The sequence below is a fragment of the Phytophthora ramorum genome (genome assembly GCF_020800215.1).
Source record: "Phytophthora ramorum isolate Pr-102 chromosome Unknown Phyram_PR-102_s0009, whole genome shotgun sequence".
NCBI lineage: Eukaryota > Oomycota > Peronosporomycetes > Peronosporales > Peronosporaceae > Phytophthora > Phytophthora ramorum.
The window spans coordinates 239,242-259,244 of record NW_027150655.1 but is presented as its reverse complement, the minus strand read 5'-3'; the positions used below and the strand labels follow the sequence as shown (position 1 = coordinate 259,244).

The following is a 20,003-nucleotide window of genomic DNA, read 5'->3' as shown; positions in this document are numbered from 1 at the left end:
AACCTGTCGCTTAAGAAGTTTTTCAAGTAGTTCATGATGTCGTCCATGTGGTTCCTATCCAGAATTCTGGTAAACAACCCAAAAGTGAACTCATAGCTCGACGCACGGCAGTGTCATACCAAAAGTCTCCTACACTGGAGCTTCCAGTCGAACGAGTTTCAGCTTCGACATATCACTGGAAGCGCACGCTCCTCGATCTCGCGACTTGGCCTTCATCTCGCTGTCAATCGTGGCAGCCTTCTCAGCTGCTGTTCCAGGCGACAGATTGCGTGCTTCTTGTGGCTTAGCAGATATGTTTTTCACCTGGCGCTGTAGCTGATCGAGCTTCAAGTCGCGCTCTTTCTCCCGCTTGTGGAGTTCGTCCACAATGTCACGAACCCGCTGCAGCTCCGTCTTGGCCTCGTCCACAGCGCCGTGAATCAGCTGCAGCTCCGTCTTGGTACCAGCGAAGCTGTCCGCAATAAAGTCCATGTGCTGCAAACTCAGCGGGAACACGACGGGCTGGAGGAAAGGCGGCAGCTCCTCTTTGGCGACTGGAACTTCATTCTTGCGAAGCTGCTGCTGCAGCCAGCGCCACACACGAGGAGCAGCCTCAAGAACAGCCTCGATCTGTTGTGCGTATTGGAAGCCCCACGACTCGTAGAGCATCTCCATGTCGACAACTGGTGCTCTGGCGGTCTCGGAGACAGGGGTGGGAGCTGCGGCGCACATGGGAAAGTGTCGGAGCGAGGCGTCCACAGAGGGAAAATGCTCATCGATTGCGGAACGGCAAGTTGAAGTGGTTTGTATACGCCTTGTATACGTCTTGTATACACTGACTCACACGTGGGGCGAAACAGTGAACTCAAGGACATGTACGGTGATGTGTTTCATGCCTGCTTGACCAGGTCGGGTATTTTTTTATTGTACTCGGTTGAACTACTAACTCATAATTGCGTCTTTCTTGCTTTTGGCGTGCGTTCGGCGCGGAGGGCTTAGTCGATCTTGCTCACACGACGCACGATCTGCACACCATCCAGCGCCTGGATGGCCAGAACTACGGACCCTTCTACGTCGCTGTCAGGCGCGTCCTTGAGCGCAGCCTGAGGGTCCAGCTCGAAATCGAGGATCGTCACCCCCTCACTCTCCATGTGGAGTCCGCACTTCTTGATCTCGACCTTGCCGCTGCTCACACCGGCGATCACGTCGCACACTTGCTTCAATAAATTATGGTTGGGCAAGCGGCGCTCGCCGCCCTCCTCGCCGGCGGAATTCTCCTTCATAGCCTCCACCTTGAGCGAGAAGGTGGTCGACATGACGGTCTCGATAGAGGCACCGGTCATCAAATGCTCGATATCCGGAATCAGGTGCCCAGCAGCAGCCCGCGCCATGTCCAGATTGCGCGGCGACCGCACCACCTCCATCGCTTTCTGAGCGAGACTCGTTTCATACATCATCTGCGCCCACTGCACAACCTCCTCTGTGGTTGGTCGTGTGCTTGGGTCGTGGCTCAGCAATTTGCGAAGCATCTCCAGGATTTCAGGGCACCTCTTTGCCGCGCGAAGGTTGGTGGGGAACTTGCTGTCCCGTGCATCACGAAGGGTAACATACCGCTCCATTGTCGTTCCGAACCGGTCATGGCACAGCTCGAAGAGGATCATTCCCAGCGAATAGAGGTCAGTCTTGGCATTGTACTTCTTGCCAGCAACTTGCTCCGGACTTGCGTACAAATATGTGCCAACACCCGCTGTGACCTCGTTGCTCTCCGACATGTTCGACCACATTGACGTAGACAAGGGAGTATCCCTCAATCCACCCGAAGGGGTTCCTTGCTGAGAGTCATCCAGTGTCGTCGACGTGTTAAGGTTGTTCACGTTTGCAGCATAGCGTGATAAACCGAAGTCTCCAAGCTTAATTTCGTCCCTCTCTGTGTCGGCTACGAAAATATTCGCTGGCTTCAGATCGCGATGAATCAGCCCGCACGAATGCACATGTGCCAGCGCGCTCGAAATTTGGACGAAAATCTTGAGCATCCTTGATAACTCCATCGGGCGAGTTGGTACTGCAAGATAATCCGCCAAGTTGCGGCCAGCACAGTACTGCATCTGGATGTATAACCAGTGGTCGCACTTTTCCGTCGCATTTAACGAAGAGTCTTCGTCACTACCGAGACCGCCCGGGGAGTGAGAAGAAGGCACCTGAGACGGCGGGTTCCTCGAGCGCGGCTTGTTCTGGACCACAAGATCTTCTTCCTTCCAGACGTCTTCGACGCCAGAAGACGACCCTCTCTCCCAGTCAAACCCGTCGTCATCATCGTTCTCACTGATCATGCTGTCGTTGCTGTAAAACGTCTCCAACTGCCGCTGATTTCCTGAAAACTCGAGCTCCGAAATCGGTGCAAGCAAGTTGCTCGTTGAGTAGTTCTTCGCATTCGCCAGGCCACCGAACGAGCTGGTATCCGAAGCAACCGAAGATGGTGGTAACGACACTCGCTTATCACTCTCTTCAACCTTCTCCAGCCACGCCTGATAGTATCGTACGATATTAGGGTGGTCCAACAGAGCAAGGATTTTAACCTCGCGCAAGAACTTCTGCAAGGTCTTGGAAGTCTGGTTCTTCAGGTTCAACCCAACTCGCTTAATCGCGTACTTGCGTCCATCCAAGCGGTTTTCAGCGAGCATAACTTGGCCGAAGCCACCCTTGCCAATTGCTGAAAGCTCTTCAAATTCGTTCAAAAATCGACTCTGGCACACGAACGGGAACAAAGCCTCTACCTCATTTGGAGAGCCATCAGAATCAGACGAGGAGACCTCAGATGATTCTTGAACGCTCGATTTTGCGTCGCTGGACTTTTCATCGGTGGTCTCATCTTCGCGATCTAGGGAGTTCAAACCCGCGCTTCTGCTAACCTTACTGGCAGCATGACCGCTGCTACTATCGCTGCAGCAGCTTCCAGTAGTTGATTCTCCAGATGAGCTTATTGATTTTGCCCCGTTCAACGTTGTTGCAGATTCTTCCTCTTCAACGAAGATATCATCGTCCGAATCTGCCAGCTCAAACCGCCCGTTATCGAACAAATCATCAATATCAGGTGATAGAAACTCAGAGTTGTCTTCGCTCACAGGCAGCATTTTGACTTCGTAAACATCCGAGACATCGTCTTCGGTCAGACTCTTATCCCCAGCGTATGGGAGAGTCAACCTTCCTCCTCCTGGAGATGATCCATGACCGGAAAGCCGAACAGTAGAAGATGATGTCGAGATACCTCTGACAATCATGTCCGTCGAAGACGACGAAGAGGAGGAAGATGTCACCGTCGTTGCATTGGAGTCTGCATCTGGGTCGCATTCCAGCAGTTTCTGCTTCCCGCCGACGCGGCTGCCATTGAGAAGGATTGCTGCAGCTTCATTGGCGGCAAAACGTGAAAACTTCTCCATAAGCATCCCTTCAGTCGCTGGGTCAACATTTGCCCGTATTTCCGTCGACAGAACACTCACGGGTTCACCGTTCTCCAGCAGCGGCACTTGGCCGTCCACACCTAATGCGTTCATCATGAGCGAGCGACTTATAACACTTGAAATGGTAATATCCTCTTCTCCTGGACGCTGAATGGTGAGTCGGTGCACATGAGACGTGAAGAACTGGCTTTGGTCCATAGTCTTGATCGCGGATTGAGCCAATGAAGCTGACAGGCCCTTTACGTAGCAGCCCCAAGCCAACAACATGCCGCAAGTTGCTACGCCAAGCAGCATAGCACCCACATGAGTATATGTGATGAAAACACCTTGCTTGCCGTCATTTACAATCGGCTCCCAGAAAATTCGTTGACGGCGACGAGCATCCATCTCCTCATGTAAATGTAGGTCGCGAATTTCATTTGGTTGCCTCCCGTGAAAAGTGGGTGCGCTACCATGTTTGACATGTTCACTACCATGGTTCGCCACCCCGTCATCTTCACTGGACTCCAAAAAGTAATTGTCCCCCAATAGACGGAGTCTGAATCGCGACTCCATTGCTTCCCACGTGCGTGGAACCACACGCACCAATTCCTTGTTCACTCGTGGATCCTGTTTTGCCTGCTCTTGGTTCGTATCCATTGGCTCTTGGTGAGCGCTGCTTGCATCAATGTGGTGATCGTGTTGGTTGAACCCACCTGCCGCAACCTGGGCTGGAGTGCGAACTCGCTTCGTTGCGGTCGAGGACGGTCCATCCACCTTCCACTTGTAAAACGTCGCTCCACGCGTTGTCGAGACACCGTACACAGCGAGTACGTCGAAGTCAGGAATCTCAAACTCCCACAACTGTTCATTCGTCCAGGGATCGAACGCCACGATCGTGGAGCCTTCATCATCCAATGCAGAGTTGGGGTCCTTCGGTATCACGAGAATTTCCGGAACCATGTTGTGGCCGCCATCACCAACAGAGCAGTGCGCTTGATGTGCAAAGTCCAGGAAGAACTCGGAAATCTTGAAACACCGCGCCGACGACGCATTACGAGAGTGCACCGCACGCGTCGTGAACTCGGAGCGGCCGAACAGGATCTCACTCGACATGGCCGTCGCTGCTGCGGAAGACGAGTACGGACGACGGAAGCCGCTTGCTGCATCCAGCGTGAACATCTCGAGCTTCTTCTCTCCGAACAGTAAAATATCAGCTGCAGATGCGTCCACACTTGGGCCAGTCGCAATCGCAGTAGGGCCCACCGCGACACGTACCGGGCCGTTCATGTTGACAATATCTGCCATGGTCATGCCGAGCTCCTTCACCTTGCTCTTGGCAAAGTGATACAGCCTGCCGTCATACGACGGCACCAACTGCGACATAAAGGATGCGCTAGCAGCCATAGCCTGCGCCGACGCTGCCTGCTGCTGAAGCACCGAGCGGTCCTCCACCTCCTCGCCGCTCGCCACGTGGACGTTTCCGTCGACGTCCACGTCGGCTTCCGCTCGTTCCCTCGAGTGGTAGTTCGGCGGCATCTCTCTCGGTGTGGCTCGGAGACACTGGGACGAGTCCACCATGGGGCCGCCCGAGTCGAAAGACCACAAAACTTCTCCTGACCAGGCGTTCACGGCGTAGACGCGGCCGTCCAGGCCTCCAGCCACCACCACGTCGGGGGACGAACTTGCTGCGTACGAGTAAGCGGGCGTCTGGAGGGCGGAAGATGTCGCTCCAACACCCAGCAACAGCAACACACTGACGAGCAGCAGCCTGGATGAACCGCCACTCCTGTTCATGGTCCACACACGACGACAACACTAAAAACAAGCAGAAATTCCCTCTTTTGCGCCGCGTTCGGTGGCCGCGGACGGACACGCGACGCGTCCTCTGCCGACACAAGGGGCGAGACGAGGCCACGGACGCCGCAGCCGAAGGAGCGCGCGCTTGCGGACTCGCTCGAGAGGAGGGGGAGAGGACGACGACGCTTGCTTGCTGCCGCTTTGACGCTCGCCTCTGTTTGTTTTCAGTGAAGAAGTCGTTACGGAGGATGGACGAGGGGTGCCGCACGGCTGTGCAACAGCTGTCGGAATTGTGAATTTTGACTGCCGAATTTCCGACGACACGCGGACGCGGCGGGCGCTAATTCGCCTGTTCTGTAATAGAGCTCGCACCTGGTGCCGGGGCGATGGATAGGCCGCGGCGTTGAAGCAAGCGCTGGTTGAAGAGAACCCATCTTGGCCTCTGTGGGTCGTCGTGGCTCCAAGAAACTTCGAGAACGTCAAAGTCGAAAAATAGGGAAACCAAGCAGCCTGATTCCACTGCAACCAGACTGCGCGCTCGCTCTCCGGTGCCGTAAGCCGAGAATCCACCGCTGCGTTGCTCTTGCTGCGCGGCAGTGATCCGGACGGAGGCTCTGTCGCAGCAGGCGTATCATCGTCCAGGCGCTTTGGTGTGCTCGTCACTTGGGACTTTTAGTCGACTGACCAGTTGACAAGTGGTGCCGCGCGATATCCGTTCGGAAATTACCATTACTACGAGTCCGATTGCTTGGTCGCGAGTTTGGAGAGCCAAGGTGTACAGGAAAGCGATGCACGCACTCGATGGCCTTGGACGCGGAGTATTCGCAGTACTATAGTCGCCGAAGACGGTTGTTCGCGTTGCTGCTGCTTGCTGCTCAGTAACGACGAGATCCACGAGATACAGTTTGGGCCGGCTCACTATGAAAAGGCCAAGGGCGTCTTTGACGAGCGCTGCCATAGTGTAATAATGAATGATGACCACATCTTTGCGTGAAAGCTCCTATTGGACCCCTTACAACAACGTTACGTTCAAGCTGAGTGGTGGCAATCGGCAATCGGCAATCGGCAACCGCTCAAGCTTGCTCCTGCTTTCAACATGGCAATCCGAGGGCCCTCTACAACAAAAATGCCGTCTCATAACGGGAAGCACGCGGGGAGATCGGCATGAACGCTCGAAATGTGGCGTTGGCATCAATGATTAACTGAAACGCTCGCAGCCCAGTCATAGAACGCTTCACTTCGTTCCACAGCAAAAGATTTGGATGTGGGGTCGCAACGGTGACCGCATTCCTAGTCCTGTATCCCTCCCAGTTGATTGCAGGACGCGGCATCAGCTCGCGGCTGTCACCGTCAGTGCAACCTCACTGGACGAAGCACACGACCAGCGCCTTCCTTGCGACACCGCAGCGTCGACCAACACTCAGAGTGCAAGATCACGTCATTCAACCAGAGTGACTGACTGAGTCAGTGAGATGCTTTTCCTGACGCCCGTCGAAGTTCTGACGCCAGCAATGGCTGCACTGTTCGTTGCTGGCGAACAGCTCACTCACTTCCAAACACGCCTCGAAGCCCCCAAGCCACGCAACTACTCACCTCCACCTCGAATCATGGCGACCACCAAGAAGACGGTTCTCATCACGGGCAGCACGCGCAGCATCGGCCTCTCTCTGGCCGAGCACTACACCAAGAGCGGCTGGAACGTCATTGGCACGGTCCGCGCCAACAGCAACACCGACGACGTACGCACCTACGCGGCGTAGAATGTCATTGTTGCTGCTGCTAACTTTTCTTTTGAACAGCTTGATGCGCTCTCGCCTTTCAAGACTGTCACGCTGGACTCGAGCGACGAAGCTTCGGTGCTCGCTGCCGCCCATGAACTCGAGGGCGTCCCCATCGACCTGCTCATCAACAACGCCGGTATCTACATCGAGGACGATCTCAAGTCGGCGACTAAGGACGCATTCATGCGCCAGTTCGAGGTGAACGCTGTCGGCCCCTTCCTCGTGACGCGAGCCCTGCTACCCAACCTGGAGCTCGCGGCCAAGAAGCACGGCTCTGCCACCGTTGCTCAAGTCTCGTCCTTCTTGGGAAGTCTTGGCAGCAACGTTGAGGAGCACCACGGCTTCTTCGGCCACTCGTACGCCTACTCCCCCTCCAAAGCCGCACTCAACATGATCACGCGCTCGCTGTCCATCGGACTGCGCGACAGCAACATCGTGTTCGTGACGCTCAATCCTGGCTACGTGGCCACCGACATGAACAACCACCAGGGCTGGCTGGAGGCGTCTGTCTCGGCCGCGTCGATGGCCAAAATTGTGGACGACTTGACGATGAAGGACACTGGAAAGTTCTACAACGCTGACAAGACGTTCGGCACCTTCGAGCTGCCGTGGTGAAGCAGATGAAGGCTGAATGTCGCTGCAATCTCGACGTTCCGATCGGTGCAGCTGCAAAAGGCAACTCGAATCTGCTCAAGCTGCTTCCAACACGTTTGCATAACAATCAAAAACATGAATTCACTTCGTATCGCTCACGCCCGACTCTCTCGAAGCACGTTGAGCTGATCACGTAGCTGTTGACACTGCGCGAACAGCTCGTCTCGCTCGTTGCGCGTCGCCTCAAGAGCTTGCGTGGCTCGATCCAGCTCGCTTTGAGCTGCTTCGGCTCGCTCTTCGCGTTGCCGCTGTCGCTCTGCAGCATCCTCATCATCCTTGCGCTTTTTTCCGCTTTCGCCTTCGTCTTCTTCGTCGAAAGCCTCCTCCTCGTACTCAGCGTCACGCTGCTCGGCTAATAGATCCTGCCAGTACTCGACTGTCTGCGTTTGTTGCTCGTGCTGACGCAACACCTGTAGGTACAGCTTTTCGGCGGTGTCGAGCTTCTCCTGTAGTAGTTGAACCTGTTCTTGCCGCCACAGAACAGTGCTCAGGCCAGGCAAAGTCTCACTGGAAGCAATTGTGCTGTGCTCTTCTCGCTGTTCAGACAGCAGTGTCAGTCTGCTGCTCTGTGATCGGTTGATAGCGAGATTCGACACCGGTGCTGCGTTCCCAGTGTCCATACGCGTCAAAAAGCCTTCCATCTCCTGTAGCCGTGTTTGCCATTGCCCACTAAAGCCTTTGTCGCTGGTACCGACGCCTTTGCCCGCCTCACCACTAGTCATGCTTTTCCTCTTGTGCTCAACTTGACCAGAAGAACTTGCTGTCGAAGCAGCTCGTTGTTCCTGCTGAACATGGGTAAATAGCCCTTGATAGCAGCGCACCAGGAGCGCATACAGGTGCGAAATGAACTGGGGCTCAGTTAGATCACTCGTGTGCGCACGAGCCTGTGCCAGTGCGTGCAGTATCACGACGGCTAACTGCCCCGTAGACAGCTCTTGTAACGCAGCAAGCGATAGATAGAGCGTTCCTGTCTCCCTTTGATCGTTATCCTGCGACGAAAAGCTCGCATAGTCTCCACCGCCACTGTCACCACGACCAAAGCTGTCAACCACAGTCAGAGCTATCGCTGAGTCTTCTTTCGTCGACGCAGTTTGAAGCAGCAACTTCGCAAAGTCGAGTCGCGCGCGCATACGCTCGTCCAGTTGGTTGACAGAGACTTGTGCGAGCTTCACGACATCCAGCACCTTAGCGTCCAGCACTCCAAACGACGATGAAGCAAGGGAACTCTCTCTGTCCAAGGTCGGTTGTTTACCGTAGCGACAGCCTGTCGCCATGGCTTCTGCCACTGCGAGTCGATAGGCGCTCAGTCTGCTGATCTCTTCCTCGGGGTTGCTCTGCTTCGGGCTGCTGCTCTCTTCGGGATGGACTTCTGGGTCGTTGCGCTTGAAATCTGCCACCAAAGCTTCAATCTTGGCAAGACGCTCTTCTAGCACGTCTTCAAGGCGCTTAGCCAGCTCTGCGGTCAGTATTGAATGGGTAACATCTGCACCTTGTTGCTGGACGTTTGATGCTGCTTCTACCGGGGGTGGAGTGACGAGATCTTGCTTTTGGCGAAGCCCCGCCTTCTCCTGGACAAGTCGCTGGTTCATGACGGCGATGATGATCTGTGCCTTGCGGCGGAACTCGTCTTCGATCAGAGCTTTTTGCTGGGCTATCCGAGCTCGAACGCGTGTCTTTTGCTGCTGCCCACGGCCTTCGAGCATCAGCGTCAAACGCTCAAGTTGTCTAGAGTGTTCACGCTCCGCTGACTCGCGCTGTTTAGTCTTACCAGCAGTTAACGCCTGCAGTCTTGCAGTCAGTATTTGCGTCATCGCGGCTCGTTCCTCCGCTAGCAATGCAGCAACTCGTGCCTCCACTTGTGCGAGTTGATCTTGTTCCTCTCTTGCTACGCGTTCAAGCTCTGAGCGCTTCTCCGCTTCAAGCTCACGATGGCGCTCGTCCGCTTCCAGCTCCAACCGGGCACGAAGTTCGGCCACGAGGTCCTCAGCCTCACGCTGCGCAGCACTCAGCATATACGGTTGCGGCTCTTGCTGCTGCAGAGGTTGCGCAACAACCGCGGATGTATTGGCAAGTGCTGCGGTGTGTTGAGCGTCGAAGTGGGCCAGCAGATACGCCACCTCACGCATCTGCTGCTCTCTCAGACGTTTTTCAGCTTGGCGCTTGGTGTCCTCGCTTTCCTCAGCCGCCGCTCGCTCCGCCTCATGCAATTTTTCTGCAAACTCCGAGTCGAGGTGAGAGAGTACGCGCTCCGTCTCCGCCTTCATCTCTTCACTCTGCTCCGCATCAGCATTGCCTTGTCGACTCGAGACCTCCTGTACAGCCTGTGCCTTTCGAGCAGCTTTTTGCTGGGTCACAGCTTGCAACGCTCGGCGGACATTATCGATTGTCTTTGCTGCGAGCTCTGCGAGTTGGGTTGCTAACTCGCGCTCGTGCCGGGCTCCAACCACCAACTCCACTGCTCCGAGCAGTGACAGCTTCAATGGCACAAGACTATACGTGAAAAGTTGTTGCACTGCAGCGACATCACGCTGCTGCTGCCGAGCTGCTCGGATCTTGGCGCCAGCCTTTTCTTCAGCAGGAGACAACACCACTTGTGGTTGTTCATCTGCCTTCTCTTCGACAACAGGAGTGGCTGCCTGTCTTGCTGCTTCAGCGAGTGCTTCTTCGCGCTCTTTTTCAGCCTTGGCAGCTTCTTCGGCTTCTTGCTGTTGTCGTGAATGTAAACGCTGCCGCTCCTGCTCGCGCTTCTCTTCCAGCTCACGTAACTTGCGTGCTTTCTTGGAGGCAATTCGAGACTCGAGTCGGGCTTTCTGCGCCGCACCATCAGCGCTATGCGTCTCTCGAAGCTCACGTAGGTTTGTGTCGAACTCGCGAGCCATCTTGTCAGCCGTCTCGGTTGCCTGCTGCTGAAATTGTAGCGCCAACGCTGCCGCGCGTTTTGCAGCCTCCACTTCGGCCTCGCGTGCCAGCCGCGCTTCGAGCTCTTCTCTCTCGTGCCGTTGTCGGGCACGCTCCTCTTCTAGCTTCGACGCCAGGCGCGCAGCAATTTCCTGTCGTTCTTTCTCCTCCGCCTCGGCCTCTGCTTGAGCTTGGGCTTGAGCCAACGCCTCGGCTTTCTCTCGCTCTGCAGCAAGTCGAGCCTCTTCCTCAGCATCGGAGCTAGTCTGCTGCTCTTGAGCGTTGTTGGCTGCAGCTTCCTCCTCCTGGCGTTGTTTACGAGCACGTCGTTGAGCAATGCGTTGCTGTAACTTTTCTTCCTGCCGTGCCTGCTCTTGGGCTAGTGATACTGTCAATGCGCGCAACTCACGCTCGTGCTCCTCCTGTAGTCGACTCATCTCCTGTTGAGCTAATTGGTGCTGATGCTCCGCGCGATCGCGCTGTTGTTGCTGTTTGAGCTCCTGTAACACGCGCAGGTCCTCGTCCTGCTTGCGCTGAATTGCTTCCCAGGCCTCTTGTTCTTGTGCTACTAAAGCTGCGGCTAGAGCAGCCTCCTCTTCTTGTTGCTGCTTCTTCTCGGTCTCTTCTACGGCTTTCACGTCGACCTTAGCTGATGCTTGAGCCTCAGATAAGGCACGCTTCTCCTTTCGCCGAGCAATCCGCTCCTGCAACGCACGTTCTTGACGTTCACGCTCGGCTTGCAGAGACTCTCGTAGCTTGGCTGATTCAGCGTCGTGTGTCTCGCGGCACGTCGCCAATTGAGCTTCAATCTGAGCCTCGAGTCGCAGCCGTTCTGCTTCATCCTGCAAACGTTTAGCAGCGTCGTCAGCACTGCTGTCTTGCTTGTCATTTTCGGCTTGTTGCTGCTTGAGCTGCTGCTTGCGCTTCTTCTCAGCCAAGCGATCTGCAAGTTTGTGCTTGGATTGTGCCGCCTGCGCTTCCTCAAGCTGCTGAGTTTCACCGCGATGTTTGTCGAACTCGGCTGCTACACGTGCCGCCTCTTCTTGAGCCTGTCGAGAAGCTGCTGCAGCCTTAGCAGCTGCTGCCGCTGCATCCTGCAGCTCCGTGGCAGCCTTGCGCATTGCAGCGTCCTGTCTTTCACGCTCTTGCGCCAACGCCGCAGCTTGTTCCTGCATAAGGTCCTGTTGCAGCTCGGCCATCGCCACTTCATCTCCAGCACCAGTTGCATCTTCTTGCTGCTTTTCACCGCCTTTTGTTTGACGTGCAGCTCGCTTCTTAGCTAGTTTCTCGCGCAGTTGCGCCTCACGCTTCTGCTGATCTGCTAGTAGCGCTTCCTGTAGTGCGCGTCGTTCGCGAGCATGCTCTTCTTCGAGCCGCTTGAGTTCGCGCTCTGCAGCGGCTTGCAAATCGAAGGCTGCTCGACGCTGGACCTCGGCCTCCTGCTCAAGTTTGCGTGCTACGGCTTCCAACTCGTGTTGCTGGCGATCCGCTAGTTGCTGTCGTGCAGCACGTTCTTGGTCGTCTAACCCGGCTTGCGCGGCTTGGACTTCTTGCTCTTCTGTAGCTCGTGTTTCTTCGTTCTTGGCTTCTGAACCATCAGCTCTCCATCGCTGCCTCTTAGCCGCCAACCGCTGCTTCAACGCTATCTCTTGGCGCGCACGCTCAGCACGAAGCGCTTCCTCCAGCCTGGATGATTCCGCTTCATGGGCAAGTTTACACGCCGCTAGCTGTCGCTCAATGTCTGCGGCGCCGTGTTCATCTGCTTCGCGCAAAGTCTTCTCTAGACGTGCTTTCTCACGCGCAGCTTCGGCTTCTAGCTCTGCTTCTTTAGCTGCCCGATCCTGCTCGATGGCCACCAACTCCTGCTGCTCTTCCAGCATCAAAGCTTGCTCACTGTCTGCAGATGAGGCGTTGATCTTCCGTTTGTGCTCCAGGCGAGCAGCTAGCGCGGCTTTACGAGCTGCCGTCTCTGTATCTAGTTGCTGACGTCGAGATTGCACACTACGGGCATGAGCTGCCTGCACGCTAGCGATCTCTCGGTCGACTGAGCCACCATCTTCGAGCTCTTTGGATACCTGTTCACTTGAACGAGTCATCCTCGCTACACCAGCAGCTTCGTCAGCATGACGTGCTTCCTGTTGAGCTCGTTCCTGTCGTCGCTTTTGCCGTCGCCTAGCCAACCGCTTTGCCATTTCATCTCGACCAAGAACTCTATCGGCTTCCGCACCTTGCCGTCTTGAGGCTAGAGCTGCTTCGTATTCAGCCCTCACACGCTCAGCCTCAAGGCGTGCAGCATCAAACATCGTCAGAGCAGCTTCCTCTGCCGCTCTGCTGGCAGAAAGCGCACACACTTGTGCTAATAACTCGGTCTCCTTCTCACGATGAGTGTCACGAGCTTCCGCTTCCATACGGGCCAAATTTGCTTCAAACGTGGCCTCTAACACCTCCATCGCTTGATGTTCTTCTTCCTTGTCTTCCTCTCCGGATAACGCAGTACCATCCGCTTGACGCTGCTCACGCTTACGGCGTAATTTATCTCGAAGTGCGAGTTGCTGGCGCTGTTTCTCAGCGTCAAGGTTCCTACGCAGCTCTGCTAAGTGACGGCCGTGCTCCCCTGCAAGACGCTCCAGTTCTTCTCGAGCCTTCCGTTCTGCTAAATCGGCAGCATCAAGACGCTGTCCTGTTGCAGCTTCTAGTGGTGCCAATATGGCTTCGACTTCTTGCTTCCCGAATTTACGGAGTGCTGTCCATGCCTGGTTCTCTTGAGCTGAAAGCTTGTCGTCCAATTCTCGTGTCAACTCAGCCTCCTCCTCTTCTTCCTTCAGCATAGGCTCGGTTCCCTCTTTTCTAGCAGCTCGTCGCTGGCGCAGACGTTCCTGGAGTAGCTGCTCCTGCTTACGGCGCTCCGTTTCGAGTGCCTCGCGCAACGTCCGCTGGGCTTCCTCGTGCTGTCTTCGAGTGACCTCCAACAACGCATCCAAGTCGTCACTGCTTGAAGCAAGGCCCTCCGCAAAAGTCTCAGCAGTTTGCTCCCGCGTGTGCTGCACCGTCAACGCAAGTGACCGAGTTGCTGAGGCGGCAGATGCACCAATCGCCATGTTTTCACGTTCCTCTTCTCGATCTAGAGCGGCTTCTGCTCTCTCTCTCTCACTAGCAGACAACGTGGTGTTATCGCGCAGCGCTTGACGCTTGCGTTGCAGTCGTTCTGCTAGCTGTGCCTTACGCAGCCGAGTCTCGTCATCAATTCGAGTCTGCAATGCTCCCCACTCTCGGTCATGCTCGTCATGCAGCCTCTGCAGCTCACGTTCCAGGTCGTCTACTACGGCCGACTCCATATCGGGTGATAGTACTAACGTCGTGGCCTCTCTTGGTTGTGCACTGGTCGGCTCTGCATTCGTTGGAGATGAAGACGAAGAGACCTGGGCTTTTCGAACGCGCTTCGAGGCAAGACGCTGTTCGAGTCTGTGCCGACGGTCCTGCATCTTGAGTCCATCGATATCCAGGTCACCTTCATGACCCAAGCATGCGTAGAATTCACGTGTGACTCGTTCGGCTTCTGCGATATGAGCAGCAGCTAGAGCTTGGCGGGCAGCCTCAGCAGCTTCAGCTTCACTACGCAGGCGTCGTGTCTCCACCTGCAAAGCGGCCTCTTTCGCGCGAGTTTTATCATCGAGGTCCCGAAGTGCCTGCGTAGTTTGCTCACTTATCGCTGCGTCCAGCCGCAACCGCTCGCGTTCGTGCTCGTCGTCGAGCACTTTCATCGCTTGCTGAACAGTTTCCTCTGTTAAATCGTTCGGATGCTCTTGCTTCAACTCCGCAAGTCGTTCAGCGCGTCGACGCGCCATTCTCTCCAAAACTTTGTCTTGCTGTCTTCGCTGCTCCACGCCTAATGCCTCACGAAGCGCACGTCTACCTTCTTCATGATCCCGATAGATACCATCCAGCTCTTCTTCTTTGACAGCGAGTCGAGCATTCGCGCCATCACAGCGTGATTTAACCTTACGTTCGGCTTCAGCAAAAGCTGCTCCTACTTCGCCACGGAGTCGATCGTGCAGCGCGCTGAGCTGTTGGGTCTCATTGTCGGTAATGGCACGAAGCTCCGCCTCTTCCTCTTCTTTCAAGCCGTCATCTAAAGCAGCAAGTGCACTTGGATCAGGCTTCTTACCACTGCTCTCGAGCTCTTGCAGTTTGTCACGGCGCTTTTGCATCAGTTTTTTGCGCAGTGCATCTTGCTGCGCTTGCCGCTGAGCACGCAAAGCATCGCGTAGTGCTGCGGTCTCCGTTTCAAAGTTCGAGTGGCAAGCTGCAAGCAGCGCTTCAACGTCTGCCGTGCTCTGAGCGCCTGCCGCTTGGACTGCTGCAACCAGTTGCTCGAGATCTGAATCAGCCTCGGCCTCCATAGCAAATTTGCGCTCGATTGCAGCAGTCTCGAGCTGCTGTCGCTGCACTTCTTCATCTTCACGACCTCCAGGAATCGGATGCGATGTTCCGTCACTACTCCCAGCATGAAGCCTTGCTTCGCGCTTACGACGCAAGCGGGTTTCCAGCTCAGCCTTTCGTCGAGTTTCATCGTCTTGTAGCTCCTGCTGCCGCTGCTGCCACGCGCGAAGATGATCGGCACTCAAAGCCTTGATCTGCTGCTCCATTGCTGCTGTCATGGTGTCAGCCACAACTTTGTCTCTATCGACTCGATCACTACTGCTGTTCACCACGGACGGCACAGCAAGTGCTGCTAGCCTCTCCACCACGCTTCGTTTTCGCACAATCATCCCTGTAGCTTCTTTGATGGAGGGCCTCCGAGGCTTTCTAGCCGTCCACAGTCGCATCAAAGCCGTCAACTCTTCATCGTTACCAGCTCCGCTATTCGTAAACTCTTCTCGAGCCTGCTCAATAGCCTCTTTCGTTGCGACAGCAGCGGCCTCTGCAACACAAACATCGCGTAGCTGCTGTGACAATCGATCTTCGTGCTCACGCTGCTTGCCGCGCTCTTCGGCAAACGCAAGCTGCGCTTGTGACTCGAGCTGATCTTCCAGTCGCTGCTGCTCCACCAATTCTTGTTTTGCTATGACGTCGTTCATTTCAGCGACTTCCTCTTCCGAGGATCCTGCTGGAAGTTGGCTACGTTGTTTCTCGCGTCTTTGTGCCATTCGCTGCTGAAGACGTTGCTCCTGGCGACGCTTCTCCGCATCTAGAGCATTGGTAAGCGCCGCCAACGCGTTCGCACTTTCGTCTTTTAGACGCTCAATCTCGCGTTCAGTAGCCTCCCGCGCTTGTGTTGTCGCCTTCTCCTGCTGTACTGCGTCATCCTCCAACGCGTCCAACACATTTACCACGGCATTATTTAGCCTCGTTAACTCCACTTCGTCGCCTGGTTTGAGTTTGCTCACTGACAGTTCATACTGTTGTCGGCACTCGCGAAGCTTCCCTTCAACCGCTTTACCGCTGGTGTGCAGGGTAGAGGCCACAGACTTTGCCAGCCTTTTTCCAGTCTGTCTCTCGCTCTCGTCAAGTGCTGCCAATGCTGTCTGCAACTCGTCGTCGATAGTCGCGAGTGCTTTACGTTCTTGATCATCAAGTGAGTCAGGCAAAGAACCTGTAGACTGTGTATTTGACTTCAGCCCAGGCTTGTGGAGCTCCTTTTCAAGCCGCCGACGATTCATTTTCTCCACGAGTTTTGCTCTGCGCATTGCTGCATCGGCTTCAAGGTCTCGTCGGCGTTCCGTGCACGCCACAACGTAGTCAGCATGCAGTTCATCAAATGCTTGCTGGGTTTGCTCATCGATGTGCCCTGGGATTTGGCTGGCGAGAGCTTCCAGCAGTTCCCCTGTTAGCTGAAGTCGACTGCGTGGTGTCTCCGTCCGATCGGTGGCCTTCGCCGGCAGTGAAAGTGATTTATCGGTATTCTCCAGATCGTCAAGGTAGCCTAATTGAGCCTCTGCGACGGCTACAGCGACGGCAGCTTGGGCCTTGTGGCCTTCGACCTCCTGTTGCAACTGGAAATGCTTTTCTCTCAGCCCTTCAATGGCTTGATCAGTAAAGTCTGCCAGTTGCGTCTCCAATTCGTCATCAGAGCTGCTACCTTCAGCCTCTTCGTCTGCTTCCCTTCTGCCACCCTCCACTGTGCCTCGGCGCCGGCGCTTTGCCGACACACTATCTCGCATCTTAACCTCCAGACGTAGCCTTTCGTTTTCAATCTCTCCTCGTAAAGCCACAAAGTCGCGATCGTATTCAAGCTGAAGCTTTTGGAGCTCAGCTTCGGATTTTGCAATCACGCGCTCACCTTTCTCCTTGTCGTTTTGAGCTGCTTGCCTGGCAGCAATTGTCAACTCTGCGACCTCGCCTCGAAGCTGCTGCGAGTCATTATTTGGATCACTGCGCTGGGCACTACGAGTTTGGCATTCTTGTATTTGATTCCGTAGCTCGCCCACCGCTCGAATCGCCGCTTCTTGCTGCAAAGCGTCCATGTCATCCTGTTTCTTGACGACCTCTTCTAGCACTGCTTCCTTGAGCTCGGCAGCTTCCAGCAACAACTCGTGAACTGCCTCATCCGAGGACGGAATAGCACCACCCTCTTCTGGTTCTCCCTTTTCAGCAGTTCGCCTACGACGAAGACGTTCATTGAGCTGCTCTTTTCGAAGTGCGTCTTCCATTGCCAGGATCCGAACACGGTCATTCCAAGCCTGCGAGTACACGTCGTTTAACTGCGCAATGATATCGGCATTATCGTCGTCTCCTAGCGTTTCAAGCTGAGATTTCACCACTGCATCTTCGGCTACCTCAGGAGGGAAGCGTTCATCACCTCCCATAGCTGTGTCAAAGTCTTCAAACATACCCTCTGGCGGCTCAGCAAAGTCGCCGTCACCGCCACTGCCGAACTCCATCTCCAGGTTTGACAGCTCTTTGAGGTACTCTTGCTCGATTGCGAGCTCCTCGTCTCGGAACTGCGACTCAAGCGACTGCGCTTCCTCGTCATGTTGTGCACGCAGAACGTAGGCATCTTCCTGCTCGCGACGCTGCACTTGTGCTTTGTGTGCCTCACGCAGTACTTCAGTTGCTGTCTGCCTCGTTGCTAGCTCTGCTTGTGTGCGCGTAGCCTCCACACTCATTGAGGACTGAATTTGACGCAGGTCCGAAGCGAAGTCGTCAAGCAACCGCTCCTTCTCCACTGCCGAAAGTTGCGGGTAGCTAGCATCGAGTGCTGACGCGTACTCTGCAGCACTTTGCTGTGTTTCATTCTCGATTTTGCGCTTTGGTTTAGCTAATACCCGCGTGTCGGTCAAATTCGTTACTGCTTGTCCCGGTGCCAATTGATCTGGGGGGACCATCGAGGGCACTCCATTAGCTCGAAGGTGAGTTGTGAGCCCAACCAGCAGCTCCTTTATCTGGAACAGTGTGTCATCCCGAAGTGTTGCGGCAGCCTTTTCATCTGCGGTCGGAGGAGCCGACGGAATGACAGCTTGTGTTTCTCGGACTTCTTTGGCGCTCACGGCAGCAACACGATCTCTTTGCTCCTGATCAGCTGCTCTCCATTGCTCTTTTGCATTGCCTACAGCTCTGCTGAGTGCGTCTTCTGCCTGTTGAGCTCCGCGTCGGAGTTTACCAGCACGAGAGCTTTCCTTTTCCAGCTTGTCGTTGACCTTCTTGGCGCCGGCTGCTACTTCCTTCATTAGTTTGCTCAGGCGGCTTTGCATTTGCGCTTGAACAGTGCGTTCTTTGACCGGGTTCTGTTCCTCCCGGACGGCATCCAACTCGCGACGAAAGCTTGTCTCGAGATCATCAAGCGTAGCGAGTACTTGGGGAAGAGCTGCTCCAAACTTTTGCAGAGTTGGCAGCGGTACGAACAGCGCCTCGTCTTCTTTGTTTTGAGCCTTCTCTGCGTCATCGTGCAATCCTAATAACCTCTGAGCCGAGTTGTCCGCGTCCGTACTTGCAACTCCGGGGTGTGGAATGAAATATCGCTGCGATACCTCCAGAACAAAGTTGCCGACTTCACGTCTACCCTTTTCGGCCTCCGCGAGATGAATGAGCGAGGAGGAAGTCTGAGCCATGGGATCCGACCCTAGCAAGGACTTCAGGTCACCAAGCACCATGCGCGCGCGTTCAAGACAAGATTCGTCGCTTGTACTCGTTCGCTCCGGTGCGTTGTCATCGATTGGGGAGGACATTTCTTGTACGATCGCACTGGTCAGCTCAGCTAGCTGCGCGCCCCAGCCTTCGATCTCACGCAGTCCTTCGCTCACACTACCCAGCATTGTCGCCTTCTTCTGCAGAAACTGTTCACGGTCCTGTAGATCACGCTCGAGGTTTTCCAACAGAAACTTTTCTCTACCTGCCACACTGTGTGATCGAGGACGTCCACTCAACGCACTCACCGGGAGCTCTGCAGCCACTTCATTCTCGCTCTTTGATAATTCAGTTCTATCATCGCGTTTCGCACCAGGTGATGAAGACAGTAAGTCGGAGGCCACCAGCGCATTTACAAACAGCCTTTTCAGCTCGATAGCCTCCGCTTGGAGGTGCTGCATCAGTTGTTTTACGTCTCCCTTTTGATCCTCAAAGCTTTTTGTCACTGCTTCATGGTGAAATTGCAGTCGATCCACGAGTTCACGAAGGTCCAGGTCTTCTTCATCCCAGCGCCCTAAGTCTGCGTGATATTCCATTGCAACCCCTTTAGTTGGTTCCAGGCCCCCGAGCTGAAGCTTCATCACTGGAGCTGTTGATGGCTCAGCTGCCAAAAGATCGCCATCGCCAGCAGGACTATCATTTGTATTCACCGCCACTGTTCCTTTTGAGTGCATCGCGGCGAGGTTAACCTGCTTGCTCTTAGCGCGATATCCGCTGATACTTTTCACAGCCGTGTTGGTCCAGCTTTTGACACGGAAGTAATACAGACCGGTGATGACAGCTACAACCACGCCAAAGAGCCCACCTAGAAGCCCCACGATGAGCGACCAGTCTGGTGCTAAGATGAAATCATCCGTGCGGCGCTTAGCGCTGACAGTGATCAGATTCTTCTCGTTCAGCGGCACGATGGCGGCCTCTGTCGGGCAGCTGGTACCAGCTTTCATCACTACCACAATCGTCTGAGCTGCCGCGTTGAGCGAGTTCCCAAACACGTAAGTGCCTGGTTCCGTAAACGAGAATGCGAACGCCGATACGGTGCTAGCGTTGGTGTTTGCTTTCGTTGCCAGCGCACGGAAAGCTCCATAGTCAAAGCTTGGATTGGTGTTGAGCATGGAGTCTTTCAGGTAAATCGGATATGAACGCGGCACCGACAAATCAAACAATAGCCCGCTTCCCACTGGCAAACAAACCATCGGGTTTGCGATCGAAGAAGAGACCGAATCGGTAGTCAATCGCCGTCGTCTTCGTGAAGCAGCATCTGAAATGGACGACGGGAGGTCGTACGACCCCGAGAAACCCGATGAGGACACTGCAATCGAGTGCAGTTGGC

General features: G+C 55.1%; 4 protein-coding genes across 4 annotated transcripts; 1 reads left to right on the top strand and 3 right to left on the bottom strand.

The window, feature by feature from the left end:
• Window positions 1-129: 129 nt before the first annotated feature.
• KRP23_9807 (uncharacterized protein) lies at window positions 130-711 on the bottom strand (the record flags this gene model as incomplete). Its single annotated transcript, XM_067895409.1, has 1 exon — window positions 130-711. One exon carries the CDS (start codon window positions 709-711, stop codon window positions 130-132), a length of 582 nt encoding a protein of 193 aa, XP_067741629.1.
• Window positions 712-974: 263 nt separating this feature from the next.
• KRP23_9806 (Eukaryotic translation initiation factor 2-alpha kinase 1) lies at window positions 975-5,213 on the bottom strand (the record flags this gene model as incomplete). Its single annotated transcript, XM_067895408.1, has 1 exon — window positions 975-5,213. One exon carries the CDS (start codon window positions 5,211-5,213, stop codon window positions 975-977), a length of 4,239 nt encoding a protein of 1,412 aa, XP_067741628.1.
• A 1,610-nt stretch (window positions 5,214-6,823) lies between these two features.
• Window positions 6,824-7,612, top strand: KRP23_9805 (C-factor; the record flags this gene model as incomplete). The annotated part of the gene is made up of 2 exons (XM_067895407.1): window positions 6,824-6,955; window positions 7,016-7,612. The coding sequence occupies 2 exons, from the start codon at window positions 6,824-6,826 to the stop codon at window positions 7,610-7,612; spliced, it is 729 nt and encodes a 242-aa protein (XP_067741627.1).
• Window positions 7,613-7,746: 134 nt separating this feature from the next.
• KRP23_9804 (uncharacterized protein) lies at window positions 7,747-19,785 on the bottom strand (the record flags this gene model as incomplete). The annotated part of the gene is made up of 1 exon (XM_067895405.1): window positions 7,747-19,785. One exon carries the CDS (start codon window positions 19,783-19,785, stop codon window positions 7,747-7,749), a length of 12,039 nt encoding a protein of 4,012 aa, XP_067741626.1.
• Between the last annotated feature and the right edge of the window lie 218 nt (window positions 19,786-20,003).